The sequence below is a fragment of the Phyllostomus discolor genome, chromosome 1 (genome assembly GCF_004126475.2).
Source record: "Phyllostomus discolor isolate MPI-MPIP mPhyDis1 chromosome 1, mPhyDis1.pri.v3, whole genome shotgun sequence".
NCBI lineage: Eukaryota > Metazoa > Chordata > Mammalia > Chiroptera > Phyllostomidae > Phyllostomus > Phyllostomus discolor.
This window is the reverse complement of record NC_040903.2, coordinates 66,829,415-66,853,611: the sequence shown is the minus strand read 5'-3', so window position 1 is coordinate 66,853,611 and position 24,197 is coordinate 66,829,415. Positions and strand designations below refer to the sequence as shown.

The 24,197-nt window shown below is 41.6% G+C and overlaps 1 protein-coding gene across 3 annotated transcripts; it reads right to left on the bottom strand.

Moving 5' to 3' along the window:
* Nucleotides 1-7,384: 7,384 nt before the first annotated feature.
* On the bottom strand, nt 7,385-23,910 carry MEIG1 (meiosis/spermiogenesis associated 1). Of its 3 annotated transcripts, none has more exons than XM_028507775.2 (3): nt 23,794-23,910; nt 13,031-13,197; nt 7,385-7,712 (listed from the first exon to the last, which is right to left on the bottom strand). In XM_028507775.2, the coding sequence occupies exons 2-3, from the start codon at nt 13,166-13,168 to the stop codon at nt 7,584-7,586; spliced, it is 267 nt and encodes an 88-aa protein (XP_028363576.1). In that variant the 5' UTR covers nt 13,169-13,197; nt 23,794-23,910; the 3' UTR covers nt 7,385-7,583. The 3 variants fall into 3 exon arrangements, with proteins under 3 accessions (XP_028363576.1, XP_035879963.1, XP_035879958.1); XM_036024070.1 differs by having other exon boundaries at nt 23,817-23,899; XM_036024065.1 differs by lacking the exon at nt 23,794-23,910 and adding an exon at nt 23,442-23,647.
* Between the last annotated feature and the right edge of the window lie 287 nt (nt 23,911-24,197).

Sequence of the window (24,197 nt, the reverse complement as noted above, 5' to 3'; positions counted from 1 at the left end):
CTAAAAATCATTCTGTAAAAGACATAATAACATTAATTAAGCATTATTAAAATACATTTCCTCCACACAAAATGTGTAGTTGGCTATCATTTAGAACAAACAGGAAGGGCATAGTGAGGGCTTTGAACCCAGGACGTCTGGCCCATAACCTGTCTCTAATGTCAAGCCGGTTCTGTGACCTGAAGCCAGGTGCTGAACCCCAGTGGGTTACTATGAGAATTTGTGAGTCTCAAATTTTAGCCATAGTCACTTTGATCAGGAAAAATATGTACCAAAATTGTAATACATTTTGTGTTGGGCATGGAACCATAGGCGATTTAAAATTTTTCTACTCAGGATAATTTCCTAAATGTTCTTTTAAAAGTGTGTATCATTTTCAAATGAAAAAAGACAGTTATCCAATGTTTCCCTTTTGGAATCTACTTTGATTCCATTTTCTGATGTACCCGATTTGTCCCAGTAATAAATTATCCCCTACCTTTATAACATAGGGCCCTATCAAAGTTTTTATAATAGAACCACATTTTGTTAGTCATTAGTGATATTATTACTTCTTTGTTAGCATTCCCGTCATTCATTTGTCTATCCACCCATCCATGCTAGAACTACAGTGCCAAGAGATACAGGCAGACAAACACTGAAGGTTTTTGCCTCCACGAACTCATAGACGTGTGGTGGGGAGGGGGCAGGGAACATAAGAAAACAGATTTTTACAAGAGTGTGATAAATGCTGAAATAAAAATGCTCTGACAACATGTCAGGGGAACATGACGACATGATTTGGAGAAAATGAGGAAAGGCTTTTCTGAGGTAACTCCAGGTGAAGCAGAGAAGCAAGAGTGGGACCTATCCTGGAAAAGAACAGACTTTATGGAAAGAGTGGCAGCTAGCCAATGAGAAAGGTGTTTGCTGAGAGAAAGCCAGATGGTATAAGAATCTGAAATCCTTGCATCATCTGGGGTAAGAGGCTCTCAGAAAGACACCCAAGGCAAAAAACAGGGACAAGGTCACAAAGAACCACACAAGACATCTGGATGGCACTTAAGCTTCATTTTAAGAATGATGGGGTCTTCTGAAGAGTGTTTTAAATGGGTCAAATTTCAGAATTGTACTTTGGAAAGCTCATTCTGGCTGCAGTGAGGACAATGGACTGGAAGGGAAAGGAGTGGAGGCTGGGAGAACCAGCATGGCCAGTAGTGTGATTGTGCAGAAAGCAAGAGATACAGCCTGGCCTGGGGTGGCAGTAGTGGGGATGGAGACTGTGGGGAGCTTGGAGAGATAGATACCCACTTCCAGGACTTGGGGAACAAGGAAGAGTACAGAATTCAAACTGACCTCCAGACTCAGGGCCTGAGCAACTGAATGTTTCTGAGGGGAAAGAGGAAACATATTTGAGGTAGCATTCAAACGATGTATTAACAAGCCCTTAAAGAGCTACTCATACCAAAGCAAAAGAACTTGACCTTGTTTTTTATTCCTTTTCAATTAAGATAATAATAAGTAGGTTCTTCTGTAACTAAACAATAAGAAGACTCCCTGGGTTCTCAAAGATCCTTTCTGTTTGTCATTAGGATTTTTCTTGTGCCCTTGATAAAGCTTTGAGGTGATTTCATGAGGTCATCTTAGAGCTCAACTTAGAGCTTGTCTTAGAGCTCGACAGCACACCTAGAGTTACTGTACAAGGAAAGGGCCACACTCTCAGCTATGAGTTCAGCAATGACCTTGGGTAGGGCTGAGGTTGTATGGATGTGCAGAGACTATAAGTGAAAGACGCACACCTGGTCCAGGTGAGGTGGTTGCCAGCACTATCTACAGAGTACATGCAGAAATGCTCCAGAAGACTTAGGCTGGAGATAGAAGGAGGCAATGACACTTCTAGGAACTCAGTGGTAATCTACAACTTGTATCATCCACAGCTGAGTGACTGTTGGAACAGCCTTTGACTCAGAAAAGTTTCTCTTTGTCAGTCTTGCATATGTATCACCGATATGGCTATTGTTCAACCTAGTTGCATGTTCTCCTGTAGATTAATAGGCCCTGTTTGATTTAGCTACAAAATATTTTGTCAGTCTAAAGCTATCTGTGGCATTTTTCAATGTGGCAGCAAAGTCAGTGTCTTCCTTCCTTGATTCATTCAACAAACATTTACTGGGCACTTACTGTGTGTATGAGGCCCACCCACATTAGGCACTGTGTCGGGCACTGGACACAAAGATGGCTGAACCATGCTACCTGCCCTCCAAGGGACCATGCAGCCCAGTTGAAGATTTACTTGGTAAGACCTAGGAAGTTCTGCATCTATGACTAGTTTTAATCTGCTCAGATTTTGTACTTCAAGATTCAGCTCATGTTCAAAACTTTCCAAAAAGTTTACCCTAATTTCTCCAGCCTATAAAATTCATGTGTTTTTTTTTCATTTGTGCTGCAGAGCTCTTTACTCAGTTCAACATGAGTTTATTTTGTTGTCTTCTTAACTGGGCTGTGGTCCTGGGAGGGCTGTATTAGAGTTCTCCAGAGAAAAGAACCAACAGGAGATACAAGGAATTGTCTCAGGCCTTTATGGCAGCTGACAGGTCCCACAATGTGCAGATGGCAAAGCTGGGAGAGCTGAAGGTCTAGTTCCATCCTGAATAAAGGAAGACACTGATGTGCCAGCTCAAGAAGTCAGGTGGAAGGGTTCCTTCTTCCTCACAGGAGGGCAGCCTTTTTATTTAAGCCTCCAAGTGATTGGATGAGGCTCACCCACATTAGGGAGGGCAATCTGCTTTACTCAGTCTACCATTTTATATGTTAATGTCATCCAAAAACATCTTCTCAGACACACCAGAAAAAGTTTGCCCAAATACTTGGGCACCCATAGCTGACCATAAAATTAGCCATGACAGGGTCTACCAGTGTTTCCCCTTTCTTTAGCAGCATGACCTCACATGCCATGGGCTTAGGGTCTAGACCCCCTTCTTCCCCCTGGACAGGTAAGGCCTAGGCTCCATCATGGTATCAGAGAACCTGGTAATGTTCAGGGTTTGGGACTGTCTCAGCTCTCAGGCTGCAGTGCATGGAACCATGGGGCACTCTGAAAAGCAATATTGTGAAGGGAAAAAAGATACTCTGAGTAAAAGAGCCAGACCCACAGTCCAAAAAGTCATCAGAGTGAGATGAAGAATGTGGGATCAAACCTAAGGGAGAGGGAAACAATGCAAAGCAAAGAGTAGGAGTAGAGCCAGAAGAAATTCCCAGATCTGGGGAGTGTATGATATGTTTCTGCTCTTGGTAGAGTTAGGTAGGGGCTCCTAAAGTCACCAGCCTGAACCTGGTATCTTCTCCTAGCTCTAAATTCTGTCCCCTGACAAGGGGGCCCAACGGTCACAGAGCATGCTGGAAGTGGGCACTAATGGCACCTGACCCACTCAGGGGGTGGATGGGAGCTTCTTACAATAGCTCTATTTGCTGAGAGCATTTTTAGGGAGCCAGATGGTGAAGAGCTCATAGCCCCTCTCCTGCCATACAGTCAGGCACTCCACTGCGAGCTGAGGGGGGCTGCCATGGGGTACCAGACAGAGCACTGGGTGAAACAGGGAGGAGGATCTGTGCAGAGGGGGTGATCATTTTTCTCATTCAACAAAAATGTGTTAGAGAAAGACAAGTACCACTTGATTTCACTTACATGTGGAATCTAAAAAGTTTAATAAATGAGCAGACAAAATAGAAATAAAATTATAGATACAGAGAACGTTTTGATGGTTGCCAGGTGGGAGGGGGGCTGGTGGGGATGAGTGGGAAAGGGGGAGGAGTTAAGATGTGCAAATTGCCAGTTATAAAGACAGTCACGGAGATGTGAAGAACAACATAGGGAATAGAGTCAATAATATTGTAGTAACCGTGTCTGGTGTCAGATGGGTACTAGACTTATTAGGGTGATCACTTCACATGTTATATAAATTTCTAATTACTTTGTTATACATCTGAAGCTAATATAATATTGTATGTCAACTGTACTTTTAAAATTAAAAAATTATTAAAGAAGAAAATATATTATAAGAGCTTAGTTAATGCCTAGAGAATATATGTGCTCAATAAATGATAAGTCAGCTGCATTCATTTATTTAAAAAACATCATATTGAGGATGTATCAAATGATGGGAAATGGGGTAAGTGGGTGTGGTTTCTATATCATGAGTAATATGTTTTAGTACCAGTTGCCTCCACAATTTCTTATCATAAACTCATTAAAAAATTTCTGAGCACTATTCCTCATATATAAAAGTATATATTATTTTGTAAACTATATGCACATACTACTGTACTGAAAATTATGTACTTTATAAAATATATACAATAAATACCTGCAAAAGAAATTTTAAGAAGAAAAATCTGTTGAGAACTGAGCTTACTGGCCTGGGCAAAGCCACAGTGTTTAAGGGTTCCAAGTGTTCCCTCTGACTGGCCTGGTCTCAAAGAGTGAATATGTTGTTACTTTGGTGCCCTGGTGAGCCCCGCTTTGATTTGTCCTTCTGGCAATGAAATGTTGCTCAACATGGATTGCACAGCCTCACATGTCACAGAAGCTTCTCTACAGTTGCACCTGAAACTACCCCTGCGTGCTAAGTGCTTGTCTGGGATCCAGGCTTGACACTGGCAGTCAGGAGACGCTTGAATGTTGGGCCTGAACTATATAGAAAGCAAGAATCTAGGGCAATAGTTTTCAACCTTGATCACATGGTAAAATCACCTGGGGAGTCTTCACTCCGGCTTTTGAAAAATGAAAACCAATGCTTGTGTCCCATTCCCAGAGATTTTAGTTGAACTGGAATGCAATGGGGGCTCAGGCATCAGCGTTAACACTGAAAGTTCCTTGTGCTATTTCAATGTGCAACCAGGTCTGAAAACCATTCACCTTGGACGAGTGCACAGTTAGCGAGCACTTGCCCGTTTCTTTCGTTTTAGGTACACGGTTTTCTTAGCTGACTATTTTTAGAGCAGTTTTATGTTATAACGACATTGAGCAGAAGGTACAGAGTGTGCATACACGCCCTGCCCCCACACAGGCACAGCTCCTCCCACCATCAGTATCTCTCAACACAGTGGTGCTCAGTCTTACAATCAGCGAGCCTATATTGACACATCATTGTCACCCAAAATTCATAGTTTATATTAGGGGTCACTCTTGGTGTCGCACATTCAATGGGTTATGACAAACGTATAATAACATGTACCCACCATTACAGCTCCATACAGAGTGGTGTCACTGCCTTAAAAAAAATCCTCTATACCCTGCCTCTTTTTCCTTCCATCCTCCCCAGCTCCTGGCAACCACTGACTCTTTTACTGACTGTATAGTTTCTCTGTGGCTTCTTTCACTTAGTAATATGCATCTATGTTCCCTCCATGTCTTTTCATGACTTGATGCTCACTTCTTTTTTTTAACCTTACAATTACAGTTGACATACAATATTACATTAGTTTCAGGTGTACAACATAATGCTTAGAAATTTATATAACTTATAAAGTGGTCACCCTGAACAGTCTAGTACCCCCCTGACACCATACAGATTTATTAAAATACTATTGACTATATTCCCTATGCTGTACTTTACATCCCTGTGACTACTTTTAAAACAGGCAATGTGTACTTTTTAATCCCTTCACCTTTTTCATTACTTCCCCCCAATCCCACTTCCATCTGGCAACCATCAAATTATTCCATCTATGAGTTTACTTCTGTTTTGCTCGTGTATTTATGTTGTTTACTAGATTCCACATAGAAGTGAAATCATGTGGTATTTGCCTTTTTCTGTTGAACTTATTTCACATAGCATGATACCCTCTAGGTCCATCCATGCTGTCACAAATGACAAGATTTCATCCTTCTTTACGTCTGAGTAACATTCCATTGTATATATGTACCACTTCTTTATCTGTAATCAATTGTGTTCCAGGGTCAAAAATGCTGGACGATGATGCAAGCTCCTTGTCGATTCCAAGACTATAGACGGTTGTCTGCTCCATCTGTGTATGCTTCCTACTGCTGCTGTAACACACTGCCACAAACGGAACACTGTGAAACAGTATGAATTTATTCTCTCTCAGTTCCTGAGGCCAGAAACCTGCAAAATAAGGTATTGTTAGGGCTGTCTTCCTTCTTGTGATCTAGGAAAAAGTCCATTTTCTTGCCTTTTCCAGCTTCTGGAGGCTTGATGCATTCTTTGGCACTTGGCTCCTTCCTTGCATCCCTCAGACCTCTGGTTCCATCACCAATGGAAGTGATTATATTGGCCCCGCCCAGATACTCCAGGACAGTCTTCCCCTCTCAGGTTCTTTAACTTAATTACGTCTGCATGTTTGTTTTGCCATGTTAAGGTACCACATCCACAGGTTCCTAGGGTAAGGATGTGAATGTCTTTGGAGATGATCCCAAGCAACATTGGAGAAGGTGCAAGAGAGGCTTGCCAACTTATTTATCTTCTCCTACTGATTTGTTTGTTCAAAGAGAAAAAGTGCTGAAGGAGGACAACTTTGAATTGGGAAAACTAATCTTCATGTGGCCATAGTTCTGGAGCCAAAGCTGAATAAATCAATGGATATGAGTCCCCTCTACAAAAAAAATCTATGAAAGGTCATAACTTGTACATGGCAACAAATAAAAAAAAATCAGTGACAAAAGAATTAAGTAAAAAGGATATATTTTAACCATTTAATCTGAAATTACTCAGGAGTCACTAGTTTGGGGAGACCCTTCACGTCTTACAGGTTAATTATTGCCTTCCCCACGCATTAGCACTTAAGCTGCTTTTGCAGCAATTCGCGGCAGCACTGGAGCATGAGTTGTCCAGGTGGGGGGCCCAGGAGCCGACCCTGGGATAAGATGTTGAGTATAAGGCGGTGAGTCAGGAGAGTAAGAACCCCTGGCAGGCATGGGGGCACTGGCAGGGAAGGGAGGCAACCGATGGTTGATGTTGCCAGGTCAGATACAGCTGCAGGTGACTGAAGCTTAGTTCTGCTGGGGAAACTGCATGTAGGTGTAAACATACACCTGGGACGGATTCCCCCCAGGTGCCAGGTTGCTGGGCATTTATCTACCTTCTCCCCTTTGGTCGATCAGTGGCTGAAGGCTGCTCCCAGAGGGGCATGATAACTTGGGAATTTGGGTCTACTCAGCAAGAGGCAAAGGACTCCTAAGGGCAAGAGAAGCCCTCAGGCTGCAAAATGCAGACCTAACAGTGCAAAGTGACAGGCTTGTAAAGCGGTGGGTGACGGCTGAGGGATGTGCGGGTAGAGCGATAGCCTATTCACAACCTTCCTGATGGGGGAAAGGTTTCCAGTGGGGCTCTTCCCTGCGCATGATGGTATTTTACCACAGTTAAAATCATCAAAAGAACAGGACCAAGACAGGTGCAGCTTTAATGCTTCTGCTGTTACATTTTTGAATAGAACAGAATGGTTAATAGATACCAAGTTTCATGGCTTCTGTGTTTCAGAACATTCCATTGAAGTCTGCACCTTGAATTATTTTGTAAAATGACATTTACATGATGTAGAAATGGCAATGGAATCTTAAAGGTAATGACAACACAAAGAACAAAGGCCTAGTAAGCATAAATTTTCACTTTGTGGACTTCCTTGTCCTCGCATTCCCTCTGTTTGTTGTAGTAGTAGAAGGTGTTGTCCCTTCTCTGGAGTTTCTTCACGTATCCTGTCTCTGGCCAGCGATCTACCTACATGTCAAAAACCAAAACACAAACATTGTCATGTGGTTTTATTTTATATAATATTTTGCTATCAAATAGTTAAAGGTATAACTCACATCAAAAAGTTAAAGTATAACATTAAAATACTCGAGCTCTTAGAGAGTATTACACCCCCCCCCAAAACACATCACTGTAAGTTGCATCCTTTTACAGCAAAACAAATAATTTGGTGCTTTTCTCTAGATTCCAATTTTTAGATTTAAATTTTTACTCAGTGGCCAAGATACTCTAAACTTTATTCTTCTGTTTACAATGCTCTAAACTTTATTTTTAAAATAGTCTAACCTTTATTCTTATGTTTACAGATGATTTCAAATGTTTTTACTTCCTAACTTTGAAAAGCAATATCCCAGAAGGAATTAGTGTGAAGCCCAGAAGGGGTTCTGAAAGCACCTGCAGCCGCCTGTTGGGGTGCAGGAGTGACTGAAGGAAGCAGCCCGACTCGCTGTATCTATGGGCCACAGGCGTTTCCTCACACCTGCATTTCACGTTTACCTTGACACTCAACTTTTGATAGAAATTCGAGGTCATGATATAGTCCTCAGCCACCTTTTTCTTACCTCCCACCATAATTCTTTCTCATACGTCTTATTGGTTGGCTTACTTTATTGTTTGGCCTGATCTAGTTTGGACACTTTTCTCCTATTCCTCTCAGACTCATGTTATGGCCTCTTAATCAGGCCAATGTGTTTCTTGGATATTTTTTTTTCCTGGACTTTGTGAGATGTACTGTCATTGTCAAAACCCTGTTATTTAGGTTTGACGGTCTAGGAAAACCAAATCCTGTCCTTCAACACCATCTGTACAGGCAGCTTCACTTGTCATAGTCCCCTCTTATAAATCGTAATTTTCAAGGGGAATATTAATATGAAGGAACACATATCCTTTATTTCCAACAGCGTGTTTTCATTTTCTTCTATTGTCTCATTTATTTAGAAAGCAGCAGAAGTAGGTGGCGGCATATCTGATAAACCGTGGCAGGCTCCCTGACATATACAGTATAAGAAAAGTCATAAATTCTGTCACTTAGATCAAGCCTGCCTTTGGAAGCTCCCATTGCTCTCCGCAGAGAAAGGAAGGTGTTCTCAAGGCACCCTCACAGTTCTCTTCCTCCTGGGGCCAGTAGCAGGTTCCTTTCCATCTGCTAGGGTCCTGAGCAGCATGTCATGCAGTGAGGAGACAGTACGTACGCTGCCGCTTCCACAGGACACACACAGCCACCTCCCATGGGACACAGCCTCCAAACAGCTACTTGGTTCTGCACTCATCAACATCTTCGCTATTTCATAATTTTTTTCTTCTTGGCTTTTCATTTAATCACTCCCATTCAATCTAGGAAACCTTCACTCCTGAGAGAATATAGGCATGAGTGGCTAGGTCCAATTCCCTTGAGGCAGGGAGAGCAGCGACACTATTATTGCCCATGAGGGTGAGTGCCTCAGGTCAGGACAGAGAACTGCACTCCCACCCTTCAGACTGCTGGCATGTGCCACTCAAGGCAAGCCTTCAGCCCCGCCCTCTCCATCCTTTAAGGCCCACTGCAAATGCCTCCAGGGGCATGAAGCCTTTTCCAAGGATGATCCCCAAAGGAAGTGATACTGATCTTCCTCTGAATTCCTGTGCTTCTTTTTTTAAGGCCTATCATTTGGCTTGTGTAAGGTTTTCTTGTTCTTGTCATTCCCAATCTTCTTCAAGATATAGGAATAATAAAAATTATTATTCATTAAACACTTTCTGTTCATTCACTCAACAAATGATCACTGAGCACTACATGTCAGGCACCTGAAACCCATGCTTCCATTTCGTTGCTGTGACAACAGTCTCACGGAGGCACCGTCATAACTATTTTGCAATCGGGCTCAGTGAAATCAAAGAACGTTGTTTGGGATCACCCCGCTAGCCAGGGGGAGAGCCAGGGTGCAACCCTTGGACAAACTGATTGCAGATCCTGTACTCGTCCCACTGCCCTGCTAAATTTCTTGAGGTAAGGCATGTGCTTATATTTTTATTTCCAAAAGTGCTTGGCACAGAAATTTGCACATGGTAGGTGCCTAATAAACATACACTACTGAGGCAAAATGCAGAACCTCTCCAGAGCTGGCAAGTCATAGAGTGAATAGGTTGTTGTTTCTTTCTTCTCTCTCTGCCTCTCTCTGTCTCTGTCTGTCTTTGTCTCTCTCTCTCTCCCTCTCTCTCTCTCTCACACACACACACACACCCTTCTTAGGTGCTTTTTGGGGCTCCACTTTAAGGATGTCCTTATTTTCCTCTTAGACCTGATTTTACCTCATTTATAACAGTATTGGCTGTGGAGGTACAGGTGCAACTGTGCCTGCATGATCACATTATCATTGTGATCCTGGATCTTCTATACCTTTTAGGGGCATCCCAATCTTAAGGCAGGGTATGAAGCCTATTTTTGAACAGAATCAAAATGTTCATGCTTGTGTTGCATGTGTTTAAAAGCCATAGATGCAACAATAATGAAGAACATCTTTTGGTCACAGGGACAGAGGAGAATGTTAGATGTCAGAAGACGGGCACCGCTGGCTCTCTGTATCTGCCGGCTTTGGATCTGCAGATTCAACCAGCCACTCATTGAAAATATTTGGAAAAAAAATCTCAAAAAGTTCCAAAAAGCAAAACTTGAATTTGCCATATGCCAAGCACTGCACTGAATCCACTCAGGTAAAGTGATATATAGGTAGATGCTGCTGTAGCCTATCAGAAAATATAGGCATATGCGAATACCATTTTATATAGGGACTTGAGCATCCATGAGTTTTGGTATCCTGAGGGGTCCTGAAACCAACCCCTGGGACGCAGAGGGATGACTATACATGAAAATCATAGTCATCAAATCTTCATTTGATCTATATTTATAACTTCATTCCTCACCAGCCCTCCTAATGTGTGTCAAATTAATGTCCATTAAATTAAAGAGTCTATTACATTTTAGCTCTGAAATGCCTCCAATTCCTTTTCCTATCTATTTTTTTTTATTGTTGTTCAGTTACAGTTGTTCCATCTTTTTCCCCATTGCTCTCCCCTACCCTGTCACCCCCACTCCCACAGTCATCCCCTCAGTGTCTGTGCCCATGAGTCCTCTATTTGCATTCCTTTGTTCACCCCTCCCCTTCCTTTCCCTGTTATCCCTCCCCCACTTCCCCCTGGTCACTGTCAGTTTGTTCTTTATCTCCAAGTCTCTGGTTCTACTTTGCTCATTTGTGTGATTTGCTGATTAGGTTGCACTTATAGGTGAGGTCATATAGTATTTGTCTTTCACCACTTGGCTTATTTCACTTGGCATAATGCTTTCCCATTCCATCCATACTAAGTAGAGATCAAAGAGTAGATTGAAGGAAAAGAATATAGAGATCTGAAAAATCCACATGGGAGTTAGTCTCAAAAAAATGGAGGATAGCCCTGGTCAGCGTGGCTCAGTTGGTTGTAGCATCGTCCTGTTACAGGGTACAGCCAAGAGGGGGGCCCCCAAATAGGCATTTGAAATGGGGTCCAGAACTTAAGGTGTTCAGGAGATTTTGGGATGTCTCCATACCCCACCCCAGGGTGTGGGTTGGGGGAAGGGACAAATGGAGCAGGGCCATTGAGAGCTGTTTAGCATAGCAAAAGTCTTGCAGCTAAGCTCTGGTGTGGTCATTTAACATATCTATAGCCTTTGGCTGGTTGCATAGATATGTTAAGTAGCTGTGATCAGCTCTAAGACAGGGGAATAGAAGTAACTTCCCCACCCAGAAGTAACTTCCCCATCTAGATGTAACTGGGGGCGGGTCCCCTGCATTACAGCCCCTGCGTGGGAGCTCAGAGAGGATTGGCTCCAGGACATGGGGCCACACCTGCCCAGATTCAAGATGGCAGCCCAGTAAAGCTGGAAGGATACGAGTTCTGGCATGTGAAGCCAAGTGTGGGAGGAGTCGGAAATGAGGCTGCAGAGGAAGATTGGCCGTGGGGATTTAAAACCCAGACTTGGCGGCCATTGAGAGGAGAAGGAGAACCATGTGGCCTGGCAGAGTGGGGACCCCCACAGCTTTAGAAGGGGGAACCACCACCTGGTTTTAGCAGAGATCCCGGTGACTCAGCTGAGGGTGCCGGGAACCCAGGGAGGTCTCCCAGTCGAGAGGGAGTACTAACTGGGAAGAACCAGAGGACTACCTAAGCCATGGACTTCTATTTCCTTCCCTGAGATACAGTACTATGGACTGGGCAAAGGGGGAAGGAAGGAAGGACTGTGTGTTTGTGGGTGTTTTAAGGGACTTTGGGATTTTGGTGAAGACATTAGGTCACTACTTTAAGTTTGTATAGCATTAAATAAACGTTTCCTTTCCTTTTCACGAATCTCTGGTATTGATGTCTTTCCTCTGGTGGCGGACATAACGGACCCGGGGCCCTCTTTCAATAATAGTATATCATCCCAGGCCCCCCCTTGTTGTGTTCTGTAACAGTCCCACAAACCAAAAGGTCACATTTCGGTTCCTGGTCATGGCACAAGCCTAGGTTGTAGATTTAGTTCCTACTTAGGGACGCCTACGAGAGGCAACCAATCGATGTTTCTCTCACACATCCATATTTCTCTTTTCTCCCTCTCTTTTTCCCTCTCTTCCTTTCTCTCAAAAAATCAATAAGGATGTCCCCAGGTAAGGACTTTTTAAAAAATGGAGAGTAAATACTAAATAAATAAGTTAATAATAAATTTTGTTGTAACCTAAATCTGAGCATGAAAACATATTTATGAATACTACATATCACATTCTATAATATTCTTAAAAACCCTGTCTCCTAGTATTTGGTCAATGAACTATTTACAAAGCCCACTATGAACTGGTGCCGTGTCTGCATTCTGATCTAGTCTTTGTACAGCGAAGTCACATCTTTAATCTCTCAGGAAAGCCTGGGAAGCACAACCGGTGTCAGGGGTTGTCCTCTAATGTTTTTGTGGTTTTTTTGTCACCTGTAATAGCCATAACAAACAGAATTTAACCCCTTTACAACTCATGGTCAGAATGGAAAAGAAACTGGTGTTTAGCAGAGCACAGTTGTTCAATAAAAGCTAGAAAATCAGCTATTTGCATGCTGCGGAAGCACCTCTTTCCCCGATCTGCCTCAAAGTGACTCTTCCGAGCTTGGTCTCCTGTTCAATAAAATGAGAGAGTTGAAGAAGAATTCCCTTTCAGTTATTCTCCCTTTCAGTTCTTTGTTTTGTTTTCATGCTTTTACCACATAACGAACTCATTTTGAGCTCAGGTTTACAGAGGCATAAAACTTACCATAGATACTTGTTTCACTTGCTTATATTCAATTTCATCCCGATATCCTGCTTGTTGAAATCTGTACAGATTTTCTATCTCTTCTGACCATTTTTTGGCACGACTTATTGATTTTGGTTTCACGTCAGAACTCGCCATGGCTGCAAAGGTCTTATTACTGATTAATTCTGAAAGATATTAAAACAAAATTAATAGATGACATAACAGCAATAATGTGAAAGTTTCTTTAAGAATAAACAAAATTAGTATTTAAAGATAATTAACAGAGTTGAGAGTCCCACAGACAATGGTATGGTAACTGCCAGAGGGAAAGGGGGCCAGGGAGAGAAAGAAGAGGGTAAAGGGAGATAAATGGTGACCAAAGGAAACTTGACTTTGGGTGGTGAATGTAAAATGCGATATATAGATGATGTATTATAGAACTGTATACTTGAATCTGTATAATTTATTAACTAATGTCACCCCAATAAACTTAATAAAAGTTAATTGGTCTTATGTTTCCTCCTACTTCATCTAGATTTTTATTACATTACTTATTGAAGATTCTAAAGTTGTTTGGACTTAGCTCCAAACAATTTAAATGAACTGAAACGAAGTTACCTGGGTCACATAGTTCTTACCTAAGTGGATATATTTTTAGTATTGTTTTGCATTTTTTTGCATTTTTTGCAATGTGCATACCAACATATATATTGACTAGACCAAACAAAATTAAGGTATTGGTAATATTTGACATTTTTCAAAAATTTGATCTTTATTTATTAATTTAGGTTCAGGTTCATGTTGCATTTTAAAGCAATACATTGTTATGTCATTGTATAAGTTTATGTACAATTTGGAATACCTGACAAAACAATAGATAAACCGTATTTCAATGAAACCCTTGTCCTTCAATTCTATTCATTTGGGTGGGAGGTTCATGGTTTCATCACTGCACACCATGCTAGGTAGATAAGACGGGCAAGTGGGCTGGACGTGTGCTACAGCCCAACAACCCATTAATATACATGACTATATAAATATGCATTCCATAGGGAAAAAGGCACTAAAAATGTGAAAGGGGAAAAGGTGCTAATTCACTGTTAAATACATTTTCAAAAACTAGTCATGTTTTTATATGAATTCAGTAGCTCTATTACTTATGTTTCTTTTACAGATGAAGCACATTTTCTAGACATAGTGGTATAAGGCACCCAGCTAGCTCAGTTGGCAGAGCACGAGACTCTTAAAAATAGTGGTATAATCTTAATTTTGTCATACCCAAGTCATTTTTGCTTTATTCATATTCATTCAAAAAGCACTTTCCTAAAGTGCCTGAGTAACCTTTTGTCATTTTCAAACAAAAAATCATGTCAACTATACATATTAAAATGCTACATTTTTATGTAATGGGTGAAGAGGGTCTCAAAAAGTACAAAAGAATAAATAAATATGATGCATTTGTGAGCAACACCAGAAAAAAATAGTTATCATAGTTTTTATATAGTTGTCCCCCCTAATCCATGGGGGAGGCTTCCCAGACTCCCGGCGGATGGCTGAAAACTGGACATACCAAACCCTATACATACTATGCTTTTTCCTATACATACATACCTATGATAATGTTTAATTTATAAATTAGGCCTAGTGAGAAATGGATAATAACTAATAATAAAATAGAACAATTATAACAATATACTGTGATCAAAGTTACATAAGTGTGACCTCTCTCTCTCTCTGATTACTGCTAATAACCCATGTGGCTACCAGGTGACTAAGGGGGAGGGAGCATCTACAGTGTGGTGACATTAGTCAAAGAGATGATTTGCATACTGGGTAGGGTGGAGCAGGTGAGTGAGAGATTTTATTATGTGATTTTTAAAAAGATTTTATTTATTACTTATTTTTAGAGAGAAAGGAAGGGAGGGAGAAGGAGAGGGAGAGAAACATTGATGTGAGAGAGAAACATAGGTTAGTTGCCTCTCATAGGTGCCCCAACAGGGGACTCGGCCTACAACCCAGGCCTGTGCCCTGACCAGGAATTGAACCTGTTAAGTTTCACTTTGCAGGACAATACTCAGCCAACTGAGCCATACCAGTCATGGGTCATCATGAGATTTTATGATGCTAGTCAGATAGCATGCAATTGAAAACTTATGGTTTGTTCTGGAATTTTCCATCTCCTATTTCCAGACCATGGTTGACTGTGGGTAGCTGAAAACACAGAAAGCAAAACTCTAGTTAAAGGGGGATAGCTGTAATTATTTTGTGTGTCTGTGTGTTATCAGTTCAGGTACTCTGAAAAGAAATTTATCAGGGGTACAGTTTATGAAACATAAGGAAAGGAGCAGGAGTCTGCAGGAAAAGCTTTTACATTCAAGATGCACCCTGATACTTGTGAATGGAAAAAGAAAAGGAAGTAGAATTGGGTGGGAAGAGCTTCAGACATTGGGACAGCCCTAAGAAAATGTTGGTTCAGCCGATGGGGAAATGCAGCACAAAGAATTCCTATGGAGGACTCTTGCTTTAGGAAAAGATGGTCAGGCCTAGTCCCACCACCATTTCCAATCACTGACCAGGAGCTACCGGAAGAGAGCTTGACCTCAGCTCAAATGCTGCATTACATCCCAAAGGCAAGGGGGTAGTCAGGTCACTGCAGGGAGCAGCAGGTTCTCTCTTGTAGGGAGTGCTGAGAAGTGCAGTGTCATGGCTGCTACAGTCTGATTTGCTAAAATGCTCAATCTTCCAGGCCACAGGTGCAGTCATAGCCTATTTGTATTTCCAACATTTACTAGAGTGCCTGAAACTCAGTAACTGTTCAACAAATGCTTGATAAAATGACATTTTTATTTTTTAAAAGGTACTTATTTTATTTTTTTTGAGAGAGAGAGAGGAAGGGAGAGAGAGAAACATCATTTTGTTGTTCCACTTATTTATGCATTCATTGGTTGCTTCTTGTATGAGCCCAACCAGGAACAAACCTGCAAACTTGGTTGTATTGGGACGATGTTCTAACCAACCGAGCTACCCAGCCAGGGTTTTGAAATAACATTCGTAAATGCAGCATGGTAAGTTAGGCATTATAGATGCAAAATGTATACAACGTATTACCTGTTTGATTATATAAATCATATAAAAATATACATGACACTACTAGGTAACAAACCCTGGGTGACACAGGAAAAAGTGCAGACAGACATTGCTCCAGGACCATAAATCTTACACAGGATGGGCCTTGGGTCAGCTGTAAAGGTTTGGCAGATTTCACATTCCCAAAGCCATATCGACAGACAACTTTTGTTATAGCTCATGGGAATTAACTTATGAATGTGTTTGGCACAAGCTAGGATAACTGATGAAATTGAGAATGATAGATAAGATGTTCAGAACTACATGCACCTTTGCACAGTACATGGTGCAACTCTGAAACTTATGAGATCTGATGGGACCCTTGCCCACTCAGACTTGCCATGTGTCCACAGGAAAACCGCATATGATGGTGCTATAATCTCATACATCTAATATTATCAAGCAGTTTCTCTATTATGTACTCTAACTGGGCCAACTTCCTTGTGCTTATTTAGATAAATCTTGTTTGATCTACCCAAGTGGTATCTGAGTATGGCTCCTTTCAGCAATCTAAGCCTGTTATTAACATTTTCAATATGGTGGCTATTCAGATTGATGGCAACAGTGAAACCGATGCAAAAAACACCCCTCTGAGACCTATCATGGCTACATTCTAAGGAGAAAGTTCTGGGATGATGGAGGGCAGGGAAATAAAAGGGTGATGCCTAGCTGCTTTGCTGTCCCTCTATGATTTGAGATGATTATGACCTTAATGCAAGTGATGTAAGGGACAATTTTTCAGTGAAGACTGAGTAATGTGCCATTAAAGTTCAAAGGTCTGGCCATCTGAATAAAAAAATAATAATAAAAACTCCCAGCCATGATTGTTGTTACTCAGTGGGTTGGGTGTCATCCCACAAACAGAAAGGCCTCAGGTTCGATTCCTGGTCAGGGTGCATGACTGGGTTTTGGGCCCTGGTTGGGGTCGTGCAGGAGGCAACCAACCCATGTTTCTCTCACACATCAGTGTTTCTCTCCCTCTCTTTCTGCCTCCTCTCTCCCCTCTCTAAAAATAAATAAAATCTTTAAAAAAACTTCCAATGGCTGAGTAATTCTTGGACACAGTAATGAGGTACTTTTTAAAACTTGGGGAGTGATAGGAAGGAGAGACAAAGAACAAAGGTGACAATCAGTATAGAGATTTGAACCACAATGAGAGTTATATGATGGGTTGGGACAGTAAAAAAATACTTGAAGGAAAAGGTGAGTTTGAACCTAGTTCCTTCTTTTTAAATCCTCACCCGAGGATATGTTTATTGATTTTAAAGAGGGAGGGAGGAAGGAAGGGAGGGAGGCGGGGAGGGTAACATCAGTCGGTTGCCTCCTACACATGCCCTGACTGGGCATCACACCTGCAACCTTTTGGTGTATGGGACAACACTCCAACCAACTCAGTCACCCAGCCAGGGCTCAACCTAATTTTTAAAGCAAAGACATAAAAATATGAGTGGGTATTGGTAGAGGGCATTATGAGAAAAAAAGAGTTGCAGAAATAGAAGAGAGCTTACAATGTTCTACATATAGGAAGGAGGCCTTTGCAAAGAAAGGTTGAGAAATTACTTGTTCATTGATGTATGTATATCTTGTCTTGTTCCAAAAAGGATTTGTGGAAGATTATTGAAATATTAGATTTAGATCAACTTGTATAGGACCTTGCATTTTAGGACATAGAATTTATTATTCCATGAAGAATGAAGAGTGTCAGTAAGAACTGTGTTTGAGAAATTTCCATCTTTTAGCAAAGTGTAGAATGATTGCCTATGAAGATTGTATATATTTAAAAGCAGAGGCCCAAAGATTAATTTCTAAGGAGCAACCTTAAGAGGCACAAATATCTTTTCAGCCTATACCACAAATAAGGCAAGTCTTATTTGTGTATCTAAATCTTGTGTGCATCTATAGTACAACTGTTTACATTTATGCTGTAATTTCTAAGAGTTATAAATAGCTGCATTTAAAAGTAATAGCTGGCCCTGACATCCCACAAAGTGAAAGGTTGACAGTTTGATGGCAGGTCAGGTCACAGGCCTGAGTTGCAGGTTTAGTCCATATCAGGGTGCATACAAGAGGAACCGATCAATGTTTTTCTCTTATATCACTGTTTGTCTCCCTCTCTTTCTCTCACCCCTCCCCTCTCTTTAAAGACCAATAAATAAGATCTTAAAAAAATAAAAGTAAAGTCTGGAGGATATTATGCTAAGTGAAATAACTCTTCACTTATATGTGAGATCTAAATAGCAAAATAAACAAAATAGAAACAGATTCATAGATACAGAGAAGATACTAGAGGAACGCACGAGTTAAAAATTTTAGCTGTAGTTAAAGCTGATAGGCTTAAGTAATAAATGCATATGGAAAGCTATTATTCCAAAACTACAAGGATCTGTGCAACTCTAGGAGGTGGACAAAAAGTTCCACCTTTGTGCCCCAGGGAGTCTGCATGCCACTGTGTTCCAGGGAGGGAACATACTTTACGCAGATAAACAACTATTGAAAAGCATATAATGAAATACTAGAAAAATCATGCCAGACTCTCTTATCTGATTAAACATTTTTTCCAAACCCTTACCTAACTTTTTTCTTTTCTTTTTAAATATATTTTATTGATTATACCATTATAGTTGTCCCATTTCCCCCTTCACTCCCCTCCACCCTGCACACCTCCTCCCACCCACATTCCCCTCCTTTAGTTCATGTCCATGTGTCATACTTATACATTCTTTAGCTTCTACTTTTCCCATACTATTCTTACCCTCATTTTCTACCTACCATCTATGCTACTTTTTCCCTGTACCTTTTCCCCCTCTCTCCTCCCACTCCCCTGTTGCTAACCCTCCATGTGATCTCGAATTCTGTGGTTCTGTTCCTGTTCTAGTTGTTTGCTTAATTTGCTTTTGTTTTTGTTTTAGGTGTGGTTGATAATAGTTGTGAGTTTGCTGTCATTTTGCTGTATACATTTTTTTCTTCTTTTTCTTAGATAAATCCCTTTAACATTCCATATAATAAGGACTTGGTGATGACGAACTCCTTTAACTTGACCTTATCTGAGAAGCACTTTATCTGCCCTTCCATTCTAAATGAAAGCTTTACTGGATAGAGCAATCTTGGATTTAGGTCCTTGCCTCTCATGACTTGGAATACTTCTTTCCAGCCCCTCCTTGCCCATAAGGTCTCTTTTGAGAAATCAGCTGACAGCCTTATGGGCACTCTTTTGTAGATAACTCTTTCCTTTTGTCTTGCTGCCTTTAAGATTCTCTCCTCGTCTTTAATCTTGGCTAATGTGATTATGATGTGCCTCAGTGTGTTCCTCCTTGGGTCCAATTTCTTTGGGAGACTCTGAGCTTCCTGGACTTCCTGGAAGTCTATTTGCTTTGCTAGATTGGGGAAGTTCTCCTTTATTATTTGTTCAAATAACTTTCCCACTTATTGCTCTTCCTCTTCTCCTTCTGGTACCCCTATAATTTGGATGTTGGAATGTTTAAAGATGTCCTGGAGGTTCCTAAGCTTTTCCTCGTTTTTTTTTTTTTTTTTAAATTCTTGTTTCTTTGTTCTCTTCTTATTGGATGTATCTTTCTTCCTTCTGGTCCACTCCATTGATTTGAGTCCCAGTTCCCTTCCCATCACTATTGGTTCCCTGTACATTTTCCTTTATTTCACTTAGTGTAGCCTTCATTTTTTCATCTAATTTGTGACCAAATTCAACCAATTCTGTGAGCATCCTGATCACCAGTGTTTTGAACTGTGCATCTGATAGGTTAGCTACCTCTTTGTCACTTAGTTGTATTTTCTCTAGAGCTTTGATCTTTCATTTGGGCCATTTGTTTTTGTCGTGACAAGCCTGTTACATATAAGGGGGCAGGGCCTTAGGTGTTCACCAGGGTGGGGCAACCCACATTGCTGCATTGTGACACTATATGTGGGGTGGGGTCTGAGAGGGAACAATGGCGCTTGCTCTGCTCTCTGCCATATTTCAGTCACTTCCCCCACTTCCCACAAGCAAATTGGGCCCTTCTGGTGCTGATTCCTGGATGGGTGGATTTGTGTACATTCTAGGACCCTGTTGATGTCTCCAACAAACTTTCCTGTGAGGCTGGGAGTTTCTCCCACTGCCACCTCAACCCCCACAGGTGTTTTCAATCAGTGATTTGAGGCTTACTTCCCAGCGCTGGGGCCCTGAGTTGTGCAGTCTGTCCCGCTCCCCAGTTTTTCCTGGTTTATCTGCACTCAAATGTGGAACCACCCATTCCACCAGCCACCACCTCACCAGCCAGCTGCAGCCTTGAGAGCTCCAGTCCACCTACTGCTGCCTTCCGCCAGTCCTCTCCACCCTGCTACCTGACTCCGCCCCTTTTACTCGTCTGGATGAGTGTGTCTTCTTTAACTTATTGGTTGTTGGACTTCCATAAAGTTCGATTTTCTGTCAGTTCTGGTTGTCTTTTGTTTTTAAATTGTTATTGTCCTTTTGGTTGTGTGAGGAGGTACAGTGTGTCTACCTGTGCCTCCATCTTGGCTGAAAGTCTCTAACCTTTCTTCTCTTTATAAAAATGTTGGCTTGAGATGAGATATTAAGATGGTTTTTAGGTACATGACCCACCATCTTCTCCGATCACTGGCATCTAAATGAAGCGCCCATAAAGATTCAATCCTTGTCTCTACTTATTGGTTCTAGCAGTGACAGGCAGCACGAACACAGACTTTTCTGTTTCAAACAGACTAATGGTTGCCAGAGGGGAGGAAGATTGGGGGACTGAGTAAAAAAAGATGAAAGGATTGAGAAGTAGTACAAATTGGTGATTACAAAATAGTCATGAGGATGTGAAGTACACATAGGGAATATAGTAAATTATATTGTAATAACTGTGTATGGTTCCAAGTGGGTACCGGAAGTGTTGGGGGGACAGCTATATACCTGAAACTAGTAAAAATTATTGAATATAAACTGTAATTGAAAAATAAAACTTGCTCTGGTGGCATAGCTCAGTGGATTGGGCGCGGGCTGTGAACCAAAGGGTTGCAGGTTCGATTCCCAGTCAGGGCACATGCCTGGGCTGCGGGCCAGGTCCCCAGTGGGGGCCACTCAAGAGGCAACCACGCATTGATGTTTCTCTCTCTCTCTTTCTCCCTCCTTTCCCATCTCTAAAAATAAATAAAATCTTTAGAAAAAAAAATAAAACTTAAATAAAAGCCAAGGCTGGAGAGAGTGGGTATAGGTGAGTTACAGACTAACAGCATGATGTAAAACATATGTGTCTACTTGCAGGCCACCTAAAAGGGCAAAGGGATCTCTATTTTCAGTGGATAATCAAGAATACACACCTTCCTAAGCCACTCTTATATTTCATTGTCATTAACCATCTGGTACTCCCTAAATCTTTTGTGCCTTGGGAGCAAGCAATTCGCATGGATGTGTAATCTCAAATTGTTTCTCAAAAGCTCAAACTCAGAAAGTACACGTGAAGAGATCAATTGTAAAATCATGGACATGTCCAGACAAGAGCAAATAAGGGGGGGGGGGCAGATTGGAAACAGAAAAACAAACACAAGATATATCATGAAGAGTTGAAAGGATCTGGCAACTCATTAGATGTGGAGAAAAAGCTATATTTACTAGTAGAGCAGTAAATATGCTGCATTTAGTTGAATGACTAGGGCATTCAACCACAGTTTGAGAAAAAATGCCATTTTTCTCAAGAGAAATATACCTCTTGTAGACATATCAGGCATCTTAAAACTTTGTTTTCCCCAAATAGCTAAAGGAATCATGAACACATTTCATCACAACAGGAACCCTAGTGGCTACTGTAACTATACTGTAGTACTATAGTTGTGGTGCAAAAAGAAAGAAAGAAATTTCTTTCTCTTTTTTTTGTCTCTCATAACTTTCTACTTACTAAAACACAGAATGAAACTTCAAAGATCAACTTACAACTTCTTGATTAAATGTTTCATTGATTCTGGAAAATCCAGTGGCAGTACTAATTTTGCTAGTAATATTCAGCACTTTGAAATTTAACGGTTTCTCTGCTGACAGTCTTTGCAAAAAATATTTGATATAAAATATATTTGATCTCTATGATACTATTGTACCTGCAGAAACAGGAAATGGCAATGCCTGACTTTCCAGTTTTTGAAAATCAAATTTAATTAAACAGTATTAGGATTTACATGGGTACCAACATCAAATTCATGACAATCAAAGGCTCTTATTTAATCTAACAGAAGACTTTGATGTCACCAGTCACCTCAAACTCCCTTCTCTGCAAAACCCCTTTTCACCTGTTTTTTGCTCTGAAAAGCACTTTTACTTTTAGTGGTATTAAAACTTCAAGAGCATTAGTATCCCTAATCTTCCATTTCTTTCCACATTTTATATTTTTTTCTGTTCCTAGACACAGCAGGATATGGCACAGGGTCTGTTAACTAGCATGTAACCTCAGCCAAGTCAAGCAACATCCCTGGACCTCAGTTTCATGAACTGTGAAAAAGTCTCATTGGACAGTCTCTAAAGTCCTCACACTTCCCTTCCCAGAGTTTTTGGGTGTTCAGCTGAAAAACAAAATTGGTTCACAAAATAGGCCTTTGTGGTTCACGGTACAGGTGTGCTAACCTGCATTTGTCAGCACAAAGCCACTCCATTCCTGCCCACACACCCACACAAATGATTAACTTGCCTTCTCCGGTGCTTCACTTTTTTTTTTTTTTTTTGCCAGAAATCACCAGTTATGTGTGTAAGATAAAATCTGCCTGGCCCTGGTCAGTGTTTTCAGTTGGTTGTAGCGTCATCCCGAAAACCAAAAGGTCACGGGTTCAATTCCAGCCAGGGCACATCCCTATCTTTTAAGTTCCATCCCTGATGGAGGCCCAAAGAGGAGGCAACCAATCAATGTTTTTCTCTCACATCAATGTTCCTCTCTCTCTGAATGCAATGGAAAAACATCTTCAGGTGGGGATTTAAAAAAATCTGCCTAGGAAAGGCTGACATTGAAGAGGTATTCTACAAACTGGGGATCCATGTATATTCTTCAGCTAATCCTTTCACCTTTCATCCAGTCATCCCTCCCCTCTGCCAGCTGCCAGCTTGTTCCATGTGTCCATGCCTCTGTTTCTATTTTGTTCGTTAGTCAATTTTGTCCCTTAGATTCCACATGCGATCACAGATGCATCACCCATAGACAGAGACAACAGTGTGGTGATATAGCCTGAGGGAAGGGGGAGCGAAGGCTGGGTGGAGGTAGACAAAGGCAGAAAAAATGGGGACAACTGCAATACTGTAAACAATAAAAATACAGTTAAAAAAAAAAACCTGGGGATCCAGTGATTGGCCCGCGGCAGGAACTCTCGGAGGAAGCCCCAGAATCGCGGCCCCTAAAGCCCAAGGGGCCGAGGGGTGGCTGGGAAACTACTGGAGTATCGGAATCCGAAACTCAGGAGACCAAATAAAGATCCTCATTAAGGACGGGGAAGGTAACGCCAACACAGCAGCGAGCAGGACGAGTCTCTGAACCAATTAGGAGCACATACGTGAAAGGGGCGGAGCCTGGGCTTAGGGGCTGTACCTTGTGTGCTCAGGAGCGGGGCAGTTAAGGACAGTTCCCTCAGCAACGCATCCACCCACCCCTGGTCCAGCTCTTCGTGGTTATCCGCGTTTAGCCGACCTGGAGAGGATGGGTCACCCCGCCTGGAGCTCACAGGAGAGCGCAGAGGTGCTTTTGTTCCCCACTCGGGATCAGAGGGCTGGGCAGCGAGAGTCCTACAGTCGTGGCTTTGGAAACCCTTCTGTCTCCTAGCAACCTGCTGTAGCGCCCTACTCATTCAAGCCCCGCCCCCCACAAACTAGTCTGGGTACGCAAGCGCGAGGATTGGACGGGGCTTTGGCGTTAGGGGAGGAGGAATTCAAGTCGGTCCCAAAGTGGGAGGGACTCTTGAAATGTCTCATCCCTAAGAAGAGTTGGAGAGGCATAGGTGTTTTTTGGCTGCATCTTAAAACCTGGACAGAATTCCTTGAAACAGTGGATTAGAGAACAGAGACTACTGGCGATTCGGATCCCTGATAGTAAAT

Bases quoted from the DNA above. Each gene is read 5' to 3' on its own strand.
- MEIG1 (XM_028507775.2), bottom strand. From the start codon at position 13,168: ATGGCGAGTTCTGACGTGAAACCAAAATCAATAAGTCGTGCCAAAAAA. The intron at 7,713-13,030 runs GTAAGTTTTATG...TTTGACATGTAG, and splicing joins AAGTGAAACAAGTATCTATG to GTAGATCGCTGGCCAGAGAC.